General features: G+C 36.2%; 1 protein-coding gene across 1 annotated transcript; it reads right to left on the bottom strand.

The window, feature by feature from the left end:
• Positions 1-7235: 7235 nt before the first annotated feature.
• On the bottom strand, positions 7236-8758 carry LOC140785851 (3-oxo-Delta(4,5)-steroid 5-beta-reductase). The gene has a single exon (XM_073133918.1). The coding sequence runs from the start codon at positions 8652-8654 to the stop codon at positions 7443-7445; it is 1212 nt and encodes a 403-aa protein (XP_072990019.1). The 5' UTR covers positions 8655-8758; the 3' UTR covers positions 7236-7442.
• Between the last annotated feature and the right edge of the window lie 6533 nt (positions 8759-15291).

Below are 15291 nucleotides of genomic sequence, written 5' to 3'. Positions count from 1 at the left end.
CCATTTGGACTTTTACTTCTTCTTCTTTTTCCTTTTTTTTTCTTTTCTTTTGTTATTGTTTTCTTTTATTTTCTCTTTTGCATAGAAAAAGAAAAGTAAGGCGATTAATTCATTTTTTTAAATTGGTAATATTCAGGATGTAGCATTGCTAGCAGATTGCTTTAATATTAGCAATTTTATTAGTGGAAACATGCAAGCTTTACTCATTGCGTTATTGTTTATGTTAACTTGAGAAGAATAATGGTAATATTCTAATGCAGTAATGCTCCATAATTACTAAAGAATGTGAGTGAATTAATCACATTAGTACATAATCGGATGTCATGGACCATATGCTGAGTTTGATGTTACAAACCCAACAATCTCTACCTTGAGAGCAAAATCACCGATTCACCGTCTAGGCGTCGCCCATAAATTTTAACTTCTCTCATGAGACAAATAATTTAATAAGAATTATTAATCTCTCCCCTCTAACCGAACGGTTGAGATTGAATAATGCTAAATAAAATTAATCGGAAATATCAGTCATAGAAACCGAAAGTATCCATCACTTTTTTAAATTGTAAGAATAAATTAGTCATATTTTATTTCTCTCTTAGCTATCTATTTTTTTATAAAAAATAAAAATAATAATAATTTTATAGAAGTTAACACTCCTATCATTAAGGAAACTGTTATAAGAATAAGCAATAAAAAATACTTAAATTTTAATTATTTTATTAATTAATCTAGTCTCTTACATACCCTTTAATTTATCAATAAATAGAAATTATTTTTAATAACTAATTAATTAGTATCGAATCATTGCTATTCCTCAGAATTAATACTCCACCCAAGGAGCTTCCATGAAGTATCAACCCCTTTTTCTTTTCTTTTTTTACAAAACCTCCCATACCCTAGAAGTGCACTACTCGCTATAGTGTCCATGTCAAGAGAACCTTCTTTGATGCAAACCAAAATATGTAACTAAAACCAACATAATTTTCAACAATATGCACAGCAATAATGGTCTTATTCTGCTTCACCATAGAAGACCTTGGTGCCTTATTTAGTCTTTAAAGAGAACAACTTTCTCTTTACAAAGACCCAGTTGATAACAGTTGGGGTTTGGTACATATTCTCTAGCTTTATCAATATGCGAAAGAACATCTTCTCCCGAGTAATCTCAAGGACAAACACCAACTCGAATACTAGATAATCATTCATATTCATCTCATCTAATTATTCGATAGACATCTTCTCTAGTTTTTTTCCTCTATCAAGAGCCTTGTGTTGATCCTATAGCACTAGTAAATCATAAACCATGAACATCCAAAGCTCAAACTTTCTCTTCTTATTTGAGTTTAGCTAAGTTATTTTTTTTTTATCTTTATCTTTTTAGAAATAAATCATTGTTGTAGAAGCATCCAAATCTTCTAAATCTTAGCCACCTTCTACCACCACCGGCCACCTTAACTTATGGCCGTTTACCACCATCCTTGGCCGTCCACCACCCTCCAATGACCACCGTAATGTTAGTTAATTATTATTCTGCGCTACTTTGACGTCGCTCTACTATTTTAACCATAACTTTTTATTTAGATCTCTGATTAATTCATTTCAAAGTCATTAGATTCGGGGCTTCCGAAATTAGAATACTTAACAAATATTTATTTGAAGGTGAAGGACTGTGTCCTATTAGAACAATAAACATGGACGAAATAGAAGCTTTAAATTCTGAGCTGCACGATAGATCATCCTCTTTTCTTTTCTTTTCTTTTTTATTTTATAAATGTTTGTAGACTTAAAACACTTGATATATTTAGATCTGTCCATGAATCAGTCCAAACTTTAGAGTTACAAGCTTGAGAAGCTAAACTGGCTAATCTATAAGCCGCTCCATTGTTAACGCTAACATTAGGCCAATTAACCGTCTTGACCACGGTGAGAGATGACTGTTCTCATTAGATCATCCTCAACCTCAGGAAACAAGCTAACTTTGCTATCTCTTTGGACTGCTCCCGCCCTTGCGATGGGGACGTCGTCGCCTGGTCCGATGCTGCATGGCGTGGCTCTAACGTGGGTGAAGCTGGCATTGCATTGGCTGAGCATCCTACATCTATTTACATTTGCATGGGGAAAGCCACTTTTTTTAAGCACTATTTAAATGCTTTACATGGAGAGAAGCTCAAGCTCTCTTTATAGTCATAATTTGACTTCGGGTAGAAAAATTTGGATTTAGAGTGACTGATATAGTCCAAACCTGGACAAGATTGATTGGATCATGGCGTCTCTGGTCTCGGAATGCCGACAATGGATCTCAAAAGCCTCTTTTTGCTACACTAGTATGAGTAACAAGGTTATAGCTGACAGTCTTGTAACCTTACTTTAAATGAAACTATTTTTAAAAAAGAAAAGAAAAAGAAAGCACTGATTTGTTCATTGTTTGATGTTCAATTGTATTAACCGAGACTCCAACCCAGAAATATCTTTTACCACACAATGCCTTCTGATTGTAATACATGGAAAAGAAGTAAACCCATCCTGGTATCTCTCCTATTACAAACGTGAGCTCTTCTTCCATGCATGAAAGAGAAGTAATGCTAAGCTTACCAACACTATATAAATATTCCACCAATAAGATGATATGGAATCATTTTAAAATTATTGATAGTGATAGTTATAATTTGTTTAGAATGACTATCCAAGGACATCAAATAATCTAATTATATAATTATTATAAAGAAAATTATTTACTAATTTATTGGCTTGACTTAATGTATCTAATCTTCAGACTCTTGAATAATTAAATTTTTTTTTTGTGTAGAATGTAAAATATTTGGAAGCATGGTATTACACTAAAAAACGTATGAATATGATGGGGAGTTTATAAAACGGGTTTGGTTGGATATTCATCAGTTACCATTGGCAGAGGGGTAAGACAGAGAGACATAGATGGGGACAGATAAAAGGGATCTGATTATTTCTACATTTTAAACTCCTTTCCATGCTTATCCACTCCTTACTATATCTCACATACATCCTCTACATAAGGTCCCAAATATAACATACTAGGAGAGAGATCAAATGAGAGATTAGCTTATAAAAGGCGAATCTTAACTCACAATTTGTATACCTAAATAATCGGAAGTAGTTATGGTATACTTTAAATGTCTAATTAGTCCTTTGACAGGGTATTACGATATGTTATTAACTGTACCGATTTCATATATAAAAACTCTTTGTCATCTACTATTACAGCCGTTGGATAAAAGTATTTGCCTATAACATCACATTGTTCTCTCTAATTTCTCCACACAAAAATAGCACATTATTCTTTCTCTAGTTCTTTGTTAGTAGAATTGCAGCAGCTCCAGCAGATGGAGTTCTAATAAGTAGCCTAAATTAGTTTAACTTTAAGCATCTGCAGCATGTTCTACTGGCTCTTTTAACCTCTCAACCAACAATTGATTTGCCATTGCCCAGTGATCGTGGCAAATTGATAAATAGCATAAATCATCATAACAATTTGTGCACCCAACTTGAGACTAAATGAGCTGAAACAGAGCATGCGATAGTGGAATAAGACTTATTTATATTTCAGTATATTGAGATCAAATAATTATTTGCTTGCTATATCATTATAAAAAAGCTTATATTAGAAAAAGTGTTATTATATTCTACTCTTGTTCCACAAGTAAAAATAAATGTGAGAGGCTTTACCATTCTATTTCGAGTTGTTTAAATTAGATTTATTTTTAAATTTATTTATTAAAATAGATAACATCTAAAATGCCGATAAATGTTAGCCTTTTTTTTTTAATTTGAGTAAAATGCTAATCTCATTAGCGTTTTTATTAAAATAATATTCCGTATCAAGTCTTTTAGATTTACCTAAAAAAACATCAGACATTTTAATTTTAGATCAATAAAATATTTAACAATTAAGCATTTTACTTACGGCTACAATAAAATAGACCCGTGTGATATTTAAGTTTAGACGTTGTCTATTTGATAAGTAAAATTTAAAATTAAGCTAGTCAGTCAAAAAAAGAAGAAGAAAAAACTCTATCTCCGGTCATCTACTTTCAAAATGACACTCTTCTATCAAGACGTCGTCAGAGAAGAGACTACGATCTAGCATCAATTCCATAACATTGCATGATCTACAGATCAATCCTGAATTCAGCATTCATAAGGAAGAATTTGGATATAATCAAGCTATATATGAAGCTACTAGAAAACCAGAATCCCTCTAGTAGTCTACTCGGTACTTCCATATACAAAATAGGATTATAATATAGCTAGTTTACTGTCATTATTGTTGCAACAATGCAGAATAAAGAATCGCAGGTCAGCCTCAGATGCACTAATATGCCATAACTCACGGCAACAAAAGATGAGAAAATAAATTTACTCAAAAGGGTTTCAACTTTTGAGTGACAAAGAATGAGCTATTATAACTATAAGAAACTCAACATGATCGGTTTCTAGGTTTAGCATGCCAGTGCTAGAATTTGGCATGATATTACTTCAGCCTGTTCCTACCTAATGCCATCAGACCAACATCCATGTAATAGTATTGCCAATAACAGCCACACCTCATGCATAGCATGATGAGACATACCAAATTGTTTTTGAGCTTCAATGAGTGAGCAACACTACTCACTGCTCTGACAGTATACAACTTGGAAAAAAAGAATAGATATTGTGTTATAGTTTTGGTTCTTGTGCTAGATACACTGCGCTGCACATTTGGATAAAAAATCTTTGAAACATGTATGACATAAAGGAAAACAAAACTCAAAGAAGAAAATGCATTTTAAAAGTGAGACATCCTACATATTCCTTTAGAGAATCAATTAGGTGATCAGGCTTGTGTGTAGCACTTGTACCACAGAAATGGACTCTCATTTCCTAGTCATACTTCATGTTCATAATTTTATTCAAGAAGACTGGCTGTAAGTTAGAAGAATTAAGAAAAACCAGCTGCAAGACGAATGTGAATGATAATAACTGATTTAGAAATTATAAAAAAATGCAAATCTTTTGATGAGAAGCAAGAGCTGTTTCTGCCCTAAACATGTGAACCAAGAATTTTAGTCACAGGGTAGAACATCATACTTCCATTAGATAACTTATGCAAGGAAGAAAAAGAAAACAAGGAGAGGAATATATCAGATAGTAGAAATGGTACATGCACTAATATTTAAAATGGAGCTTAAAACAAGAAAAATCAGACAGCAAATCAATAGGAACTCCAGGCTTTGAAGAAACTAGTATCCTGATTACAAGAATGGTTTTCTCTATTTGCATTCCTAAGAACTGTGCAATTAAAGTGAAGATATACAGTATATGCCTCATATGCCCATACATCTTTCTTCTAAGACCACAAAAGGAGGAAAATACGAAAGACAGAGGGATCTCAAGTGCTAAAAAACGAGGGAAACATGCATCTTTCTAAAGTGATAAGACAAAAGAAAAATCATGAATCATCTCATATACAGATGCTGGCCTGCTGCGACAATTTCCACTGCTTGAAGATTGGAGCCAAATAGCACTTTGAAATCTGAATCACTATATTCAGATAGAGCTAGCTTATTCCACTAATTTAGGGATTTTTGAACCTCATTTCTTACCGTGCAGTTTCTCAGTGTAAGTGACTTGAAACAGCCATCGGACATATCCTTTCAAGTTTAAAGGAACACATACATCTGAATAGGCATTATTGAGAAGCTCAACAAAGTTTCAACCAGGTAGAGCATTTAAATCAGCACTATCATGAATCCATCCACTCATAGAAACAAAATTTATAAAGCTCATTAATCAATGTCACAAGACATGCAGAGGAGAACTGAAATTTATACTCATTCAATTGTTTCTAGGACATGACCCATGACAACTCTTTGCATAACCCAAAAACAGCAAGAACACCAACCTAGCATGGCACATGCTGCTGAGTGCTGAACAAGGCATGCTGGTTATTTGGAACAGGCGGCATGCCACAGTATGGATATGCTAATGTGGCAACAAACTATAGCATGTAGCACATCATCAGCATGACTTGACATGATCCAGCCATGCCTACTAATAAGGTAATTCATACAGAAACCTAAATAAGTGCCGCGTTTATGCACTTCTATCCATGGCTGAGTGATTTCCCAGTCATTTTAACCAAGAGTTTACTTTTCATGGCACAAAGTCATATGTTAATTGTCAAAATGGTCCTCCCTGTGGCATTACTTCTATTCATTTAAGTTCCCACTTTTCTCAACAGGAAAAAAAAAGGCCCTCCCTGTGGCATATGCAATGCATACTTGTGTAAAGCCCCTTCAGCATGACTACATATAGAGGATTCAGTGTGGCACAAATCAACAGAGCAATCTATTCCTTTAGCTTCTGTCCTACTATCCTGAATAAAATTGGAAAACAAAAACTGTAATTCACTAATTTGTCGACATCTCAATCTTCATGGTAGCTTGAAACCAATCAGAAATTATCTAAATTCATCCTTTTGCCATATCAATTAGATCATAATCAATCTTCATTCTTCAAAACTCTTGGAGATAAGATCCAATGGTTCTCAATTTTCTGGCCTCTTACTAAGTTCCATCTTTCATCAGGTTATTTACAATATAAATTATAACAGAGTTTCTTATTCATGTAATTCATCAAACCTAAAGTACAAATGCATCACTTATGGACGCAAGAAGGCCATATATTACCTCAAATAGATTGAAACAAGAATCACTGTGACCAATATGACTTTCTCAAAGTCGAAGATTGATAAGAAGAAGACAACGAAGGGGAGATGATAAGAGCAAAGGCGAGGCTAATCAACCTCATGATATAATATGTTGAATGGACAGTAGAAGATCTCATAACAAATGTGCTTCACAGAACTCAATCTATAGTTACTATTTACTTGCCTTGACTGAAGGGTAACCTACACAATTTAGCTTCCAATGGTCATAAACTTCAATTTTTAAATCTAATATCTTCAGATGCTTAATTTTTCAGGGGTAACCAAATTAGAGAAAATAACTTTTTCTCAATTTGAAGTTAAAGTTGCTCTGAATTTTGGATGAACTTAAATATCAATACCTTATTGGCAGAATGGTATGTTCACAAGTTAATCCATATCAACCAACATGAGCGCAGGCATGATCCATGGTCATACCAATACTTGTACGTTGTCAATGTAAAGTTCGCAAGGGTAGAAGCTAGAAAACTGAAATTATCACCACCATAATGAATTGTTCTACAAAATAAATTTCTATAAAGCCCTCAAATCAACATATCAACAAAAGCACATCCTGCGATGACTTCACATCATTATTCCATTCAATCATTTATACAGAGCACATTTATCTCATATGACAAATGCCTCTCATGACTAGACAACAACGACAAGCATACCAAGCAACGATGGAAATGAAAAGCAGTACACATGAAATGCGAAATCAAGGGACAATCTTGTAAGCCTTCATCTTATCAATCCAAGAGCTGAAAGAATTTACCGTGTTTCGGAACCCCAAAAATCCGTGCTCCTTGCTCTTGTTCATACTATCCAGATGCTCCCCCTCCACGTTGAACATGATATCCGCGTACCACCAGTTCCCGACCTCGTCCAGCCTGACCGGAACGAGCTCGTACTCCTTCACCATCTCTTCCCACACCTCCTCCTTCCCCTTCATCGCCTCCTCGAGCTTAAATCGCCCCTCCTCGCCCTCGTAACCAACCCACTCCACCCCGAACTGCTCCGCCAGTATCGGCCACAGATGCTTCCACTTGTACAAATCTCCATTGCTACAATTGAATGCCTCATTCTTCGCATACGGATCAACCGCAGCCCAGATCTGATGCTCGGCGATAAGGTCGGCATCCGACGCATCGCTGAACCCCTCCCAAGCGACCCGACCGCCAGGCCACCGCAATTTCTCGCCCTCCTTCTTGCAGATCGCGGCATAGACGCAGAGCGTGCCGACCAGATTCATGGCGCTTTTGGGGGAGAATCCGAAGATTACGGAGGGGCGGTGGACCGACCAGGAAACGGCGCCGTCGCGCTTCGCGACGGCGTCGAAGAGGATGTCTTCGAGACGGTAGTAGAAATTGGGGGTGTCGAGGCGGGGGAGGTCTTCGTGGAAGGGTGGCTCGTGGGCTTTAACGACACCGAGCGTTTCAAAAGGGCCGAGGTAGTGCTTGCGACCGGTTTGGAGGCAGATGTGCTGGAGATTGGGGGCGGAGGGGACGACGGCGGCGAGGACGTTGCCGAGCATGGCGGAGTTGGCGGCGATGTTCTCATCCTCGGTGCGACGGTCGGACCACGCGACGTAGAAGAGGTGGGTAACGTCGGTGAGGGGGGAGAGCTTGGCGGCGGCGTCGTCAGGGTCGGAGACGTCGCATACGACGTGCTCGACGGAGGGGGAATCGGAGAGTGGAGAAGACCAGGAAAGGCGAGGACGGCGGGAGACGGCGTAGAGCTTCCAAGGGCCGCCGGGGGTGTCGGAGAGGGGGAGAATGTCGACGAGACTCGTGCCCACGATTCCCGTGGCGCCGATGACGAGGGCCACGCTCTCGAACTTTACGGCGGAGGAGCCCGCGCCGGCGGCGCCAGAGTCCTCGTCGAGCTTCTTCTTGGCGGCGCCGATGGCGCCGGCCCACCACCAACTCATGGAGACGACGGGGTTTTTCTCTTTCGGGGATCGGTGAGTTTATGGCGTGGAAGAGAAGAGCGGTGTGTTTGGAATGGCGTGTGATAATAATTAAATAGACACGCGATACAGGTGTGACAGCGAGGATGATGATTAATTAGATAAAGTTGAAAAGGATAAGGGTCCATAGGGACGACGAACTTTTGTCTTAACTGGTTGTCATCACCGTCCATTTAGTATAAGAAAGTTGTGATCAAGGTTGTGACACCCGTAGAACGTTACGTATAAGAATCGTGTTGGTTGAGATGAAATGAGTCGAATTGATTTAAATTTCTCGGGGGCTTAGAGTAGCACTAGGGAGTTGATAATGATATGAATCCGTTTTAGTTAGGACGGAAAGGTAGCTTCTTCTTAGTATTCGTTAAACTCTTTTGACTGGTAGGAAGCTTTTATTTTCCACTAGTGAGACGTGAGAAACAAAATAGAGCTTTTCTTCCATGCCCTAAGAGTAGATATTTTAATTGAAAATTCAACGGTCAGAATTTATGAGGGTATATTGGGAATGTAAAGGAATTAAGAAGGATGACCCGTTCAATAGGTATTTATTTTTAAAATAAATTTTTAATGAATGAGTTAGTTTCTCAGCGCTCTCTCTTTCCTCTCTCTTTCTGTTTTCCAAATCCTCTATTCGCACGATCCTCTATTCGCACGATCGTTTTCTCTCCTGTTTTCTTTCGATCTCAACCGAAGCCACGCCGCCGGTGCATCGTCGAAGCGGATCCCACAATATTCTGGTAAGACTATTTTTTTCTTTTGTGTTTTTAGACTTCTAAAAATTACCGATGAGTATTTGAGATCAAAACTTTTGATTCTGTGTTAGCCAACATTTCGTTGGCTTTCACACTATAAATCTGATGAGGAGAGATATTTGTTTAGATGTCATGCTATTTATTTTTTACCCCATGCTCTGTTTTTAGTTTTCTTCCCAAATCAAGCATGCCACTATTAAAGTGAAAGTAATTTCTTATTATTGTTCAACTCTTTTGACTAGTAGGAATAGGGGTGAAAATGGATCGGATACGACTACGATAGTGCTCAACCCATATTCGGATCCATATTTTTTATCTGGATACGGATTCGGATACGGATATTTGACGGATAGCAAAAATTAAAACCATATCCTAAGAAAACGGATACGGATAGTTTTCGGATATGGATCGGATAGTGTTCGGATAAATTTTCGGATCTTAAACAGATACGTATCAAATTTTAAACAAATTAATATGAACTTACTACGAATATCAATCAAGTCTAAAACCATTCAAATACAATTTGAACAAAACTTAAAGTATTTGAGAACTGATTCATTGGCAAAAAGATAGTAACGGTGCAAAAAGAAAAAACAAAAGAAATTATAGACTTTAAACAAACATAATATGCATAAACTAATGATCTAAACCTTGATCAAAAAATTACAACAACAACAATAATGAGATTCTAATTTTGTCAATCATAAAAGCAAATAAAATATTTTTGCACAAGTTTATATTGTCAACCATAAAAACAAATATAACATTGTTGCACAAGTTCACATTGTCAACCATAACAGTAAATAAATTATCGTAACACAAGTTCACATTGTCAACCATAAAAGTAAATAAATTATCGTAACACAAGTTCACATTATCAACCACAAAAGCAATTAAAATATACATCAAAATAAAGTTTAGAGTTGACACAAGTTTACATGAACTTCAACAAATAAAATTAACCAAGTTTAAAAAGTATCAACATCCCAAAGTTAGAGGAACAAAACATCAAAACATCCAACCATTCAAACCTCCTCTTCAAGTGCATCTGCAAAATAAATGAAACTAAATTAACCAACTTAAAAGTAATATAAAAAAACTAGATTAATCAACTTAAAATATAAAGTGAAAAATACTTACAATATGATTACTCCCCCTTTAAATCAACATCTTCAGATTGTTCAACATCCTGAATAATTGATGCTATTTGTCCTAATAAGAAAAAATTATACGAAGATTAGTAAACAATACTATTTTATAAAATACTATCGAATATTATAATCATTATCTTTTCTTGTAGATCTTATCCAATCTTGAGTGCATACTAAAGTTTCTACTGATTCGGGATCCAACTTGCTACGATAAGCATCAATTACTCGACCACCTATACTAAATGCAGATTCAGATGCAACTGTGGCGACTGGAATTGCTAATACATCACGGGCAACTCGTGATAATATATAATATTCTGTCTTCCACCAAGATAATAAATCAAATTTACTATCATTACGTTGCCATAAAAGTGAGGCATCCTCAATATATTGACCAAAATCTGTTTTAATAGATTGTTGTTGACATTTCTCACTTAAAAATTGTTCTAAATCTTCATCAACATCAAGATCAACTCTACCACTCTACAACACTTGGCTATTATTTATATTCACATCCGGATCAGACAGAGAAGAAAATTTGGATGCATATTCATTATACAAATTCCTTATGACTTCACAAATTTTCTCAAGTTCCTTAACACTACCAAGAGGATAAATTTTAGGAAAGTAATACACCATAAGTTTCATCTTGTACCAAGGATCCAAAAATGAAACCACTGTTAGTATAAGATTGCATTGCTTCCAATATTTATCAAATTTGTCTTGTATTGATGTTGCCATAGAAAGAACAAGTTTATCAAAACTTTTGCACCATTTTTTAATTTGCAACTAAATAGCACAAAATTCTTTGAAAAATAAGTTAGCTGTCGGATATGAAGTTCTTGAAAGCAATTCAGTAATCGTATGAAATATTTTCAAACATTTGCATAACACTGCTGCTTTATCCTATTGCTCATTTGTTGGACATGCAGCAAATTTAATTGGATCAACACAATAAAGTCTCTTAAATGTATTGCTATAATATATAGTATCTTTAAGCATCAAATATGTAGAATTCTATTTTGTAGATACATCAATTGAAAGAGACTTATTGGTATCTAAATTGCATTTTCTTGCTCTTTTGAGAAACTCCTCCCATTGCAAAGGTGAATTTTTGAGAATTATAATAATATGATGAATATTCTCCACTGCATCTTTTATTTTCTTCAAACCATCTTGCACAACTAAATTAATAATATGTGTGGCACATCTAACATGAAAAAAATATGCTATCACAAATAAGAGCTTGTTGTCCATTCAACCGAGTAACCACATCTCTAACACAAACATCATTAGCTCGATCATTATCTAAAGTTAATGAAAAGAGCTTCATGTTAATATTTCAATCAATCATATTCTTTAGAAATATTTGACAGAGATTCAAGTATGTATGTCTTCCTTCTAAATGTATAAAATTTATGATTCTTTTCTGAATACTCTATTCATCATCAATGAAATGTCTTATAACACACAAATATCCTTTATTTTGTCTAGAAGTCTAGAGATCCATAGTAGCACTCATACGGCATGAAAGTGAAATAAACATATCATACAAAATCTTTTTTTGCTCAATATATAGTTTCAAGATCTCTTTTTTGATAGTAATCCGTGACTTTGTTGGAAAAGCAGGCTGTAGAGATTTTATAAAGTCAATAAAATATTCATGCTCTACAATAGAGAAAGGATATTCATGCATTACTATTGCCATGATAAGTTTTCTTTGACTTATTTCTTCATTATATTTGTATGACTCTAACATTCCATCTTCTCCAACTTTTGTGAGATTGAGTACCATTTGCCCTCTATCTCTATTATGCTTGTTTTTATAATGGTTCCTCAAGTGTGATGTTCCCATAGAACTTTCCCCACTAAATTGCTTTCGACAATATTTACATATTGCCTTGTACTTGCGAATTATTTTTCCATCAATTACTTCTGTCTCTTCAATTTTTTTTAAAATTATTCCAGACATCCGATGTCAACTTCTTCTTCTTTGTTCTATCATCATTAAAAACACTACTTGAGGTGCCACCTTGAACTGATGCACTTGTAGATGCCATTAACTCCTAAATATAGATATTAAAACTAATTACAGCTAAAACATTAAAGATCAAAGCATAAAAGAGAGAATACATTAAATACAAATATTCTTACCAGTCTAATAATTTTTGAAAACTAATTATTCTTCCAAATAATTTGGACCAAATTGCAAAAATATCAGACAAGAGAGGAGAGAAAAAAACTAGCTGCAAAATATGCAAACAGAGGCAATTTAGTCAAGCATGTAAAACATAAATGTCATGCATGTAAAACATATGTCATTATTAATGTAATACTTCTACTATAAGAGAATATGTCTTCAAGGAATTAGACTACAAATTCTATAATAAAACTATAAAAAAAGTTGCAACACTTTTGTAGAATTGAGTGAGGTTCCTGGTTCACAAGAGCACATCCGAAGGTGAAAAAAATGCGAAAGTACTTCAGCAAGTTAGTGTATTTCCTAAACGGAGATCAAATAGATCAATAGTGATTGAAACCAAGGAATTGGGCTTAGAGATATTAAGCACCTTTAAATTAAATTCTCAACATTAAGAAATTGTTCAGCATTAAGTTCTCCTTTATACATTCTATTTGCTCATCTATTATAAATACTCTCCAGTTTATCTTTCCATTTTAGAGTATATACATCAGTCTCCTTTTACTAATGCCACTTGCTATATGTTACATTCTTCACAGCCTATACTAAGTATCCTATTTCGCAATCTGTCGTTTACTGATGGGTATTGAAAATGGCTACCATTTTTTATTTCTCGAAAGTACCATATCTTCATCTCTAATTAATCTCTCTCTATCTCTCTCTCTCTCTTTTCTATTACTCATACTATTAATAGTCATTTGCAAGAATAATGCATCCTCATACATTCCTCTGAATTTCTCTATCTATCTGGTTCCTCGACTCCCAGACTCTGACATGCTGATTTATCTTTCATATAGTACATTGCGTGAATTTGCCACTTGAGCTGCTTCTTAGAGAAGTTATCTTCTCCATCTGTCATCTCTTCTGGCTATCTCTAAGAAGACTCTACAGATGGGTATGGGATTAGTATATTTGTGCTTTAGTTGCAGCCTCTCTTTTGGTAGCCACTGCTGTATATGTCAATAAGGCATAATTGCTATTAGCTTCCCATTTCATCTGGTGAAGTTCCATTCCTCATGCAATAATGACCTGGAGATTCTAATGGAGGAGAGTTGACCATCTCTAATTATCCCACAACCTTCATTCATTCAAGCTGAGAGAGAGTCATAGATAGACTCTCTCTCAACTTTAGCTTGATAAAACTAGTAACACTGTAACAGACTGACGGTGGATGTCACTGAGAGATAGTTTTTAGATAAAAAGAAAATATACATTTTGCTTAAAATGCCTCACAAATACACTTGACATTAACTTTATTATAATTAGTTAATGTAAAAAATAGCTATGAATGCATTAATATACCTGACCAATGGAGTGGAGGGAGGGCCGACGGCGGTGGAGGAGGGAGGACCCATGGAGGGAGGGTCGGTGGCGGTGGACGAGGAGGACCCATGGAGGGAGGCCGGTGGAGGAGAGTTGAGGTCAACGAGGGAAGGCCAGAGGAGGGAGGCGGTGAAAAGAGGTGAGGGCGATGTGGATTTTTGTCCTTAGATGGATGCGGCACCGTGGCTAGCAGTGAGGCTGTGAGGGTGATGGAGATTTGGGGGAGATGGTGAGTAGATGGAGGCAGTGATGGCGATGGGCTAATTTTAGATGGAGGCGACGGGATCGAGGACCCGTGGAGTGAGGCTGGTGGAGGAGAGCTGAGGTCGACGAGGGAGGACTGGTGGAGGAGAGCCGAGGTCGATGAGGGAGGGCCGGAGGAGGGAGGCGGTGAAAATGGGTGAACCGGTGAGGCCGTGAGGGCTAGCAGTGAGGGTGGCGCCGCGAGTAGCAATGAGGTCAATGGAGATTTGGGGGAGATGGTGAGTAGATGAGAGATAGAGGTAGGGTTTAGTAACTTTAGTTGGGTATTTAATCTTAAGCGGGTAAATGGATATCTGTTATCCGAATCCGTATCCGATAAAATCAACTAAACCCGTATCCGTATCCGGATCCGGAATATTTTTGAAATAGCTATCCATATCCGTATCTGAATCCGGATCGGATAGGATTTTCCTATCCGTATCCGATCCAATCCGGATCGGATAGCAGGTCGGGTTGGACTTAATCCGACCCGTTTTCACCCCTAGGTAGGAAGCTTTTATTTTCCACTCGTGAGACGTGATAAAATATGCATTCCTTTGACACATTGAAAAAGACGTCGTCAAAATTAACTAGAGATAAAGGATTTTTTAATCCGTGCTTGTGGGGTAATAAATCTCATTAATGAAAAATTATTTGTAGTTCATTTAATCAAATAAATTCTTAGCTACACATAATTTTTCGTAATTGTGAGATTAAGCTCTTGTGTCATCTCTTGTATAGTTGTATATATTATCACAGTCAGTTATAAAAAAATTTAAAAAATATTGCATTTAAATTTTTTTAGTACAAAAATTTCTACCATCGTGAACTTATCAGGATTTAAATGGATAAACAAATCTAAGTCCAAATTAGATAAGACTTCGATGCCAAAAATCTGGGTTCAGTGACTCACTGTCACTGATAACCATATC

The sequence above is a fragment of the Typha latifolia genome, chromosome 4 (assembly GCF_019914945.1).
Source record: "Typha latifolia isolate L0001 chromosome 4, TyphaL0001v2, whole genome shotgun sequence".
NCBI lineage: Eukaryota > Viridiplantae > Streptophyta > Magnoliopsida > Poales > Typhaceae > Typha > Typha latifolia.
The sequence above is the reverse complement of the archived record's forward strand: the minus strand, read 5'-3'. Positions and strand labels throughout refer to the sequence as shown.

Coding starts and splice junctions, on each gene's coding strand:
- LOC140785851 (XM_073133918.1), bottom strand. CDS start 8,654: ATGAGTTGGTGGTGGGCCGGCGCCATCGGCGCCGCCAAGAAGAAGCTC.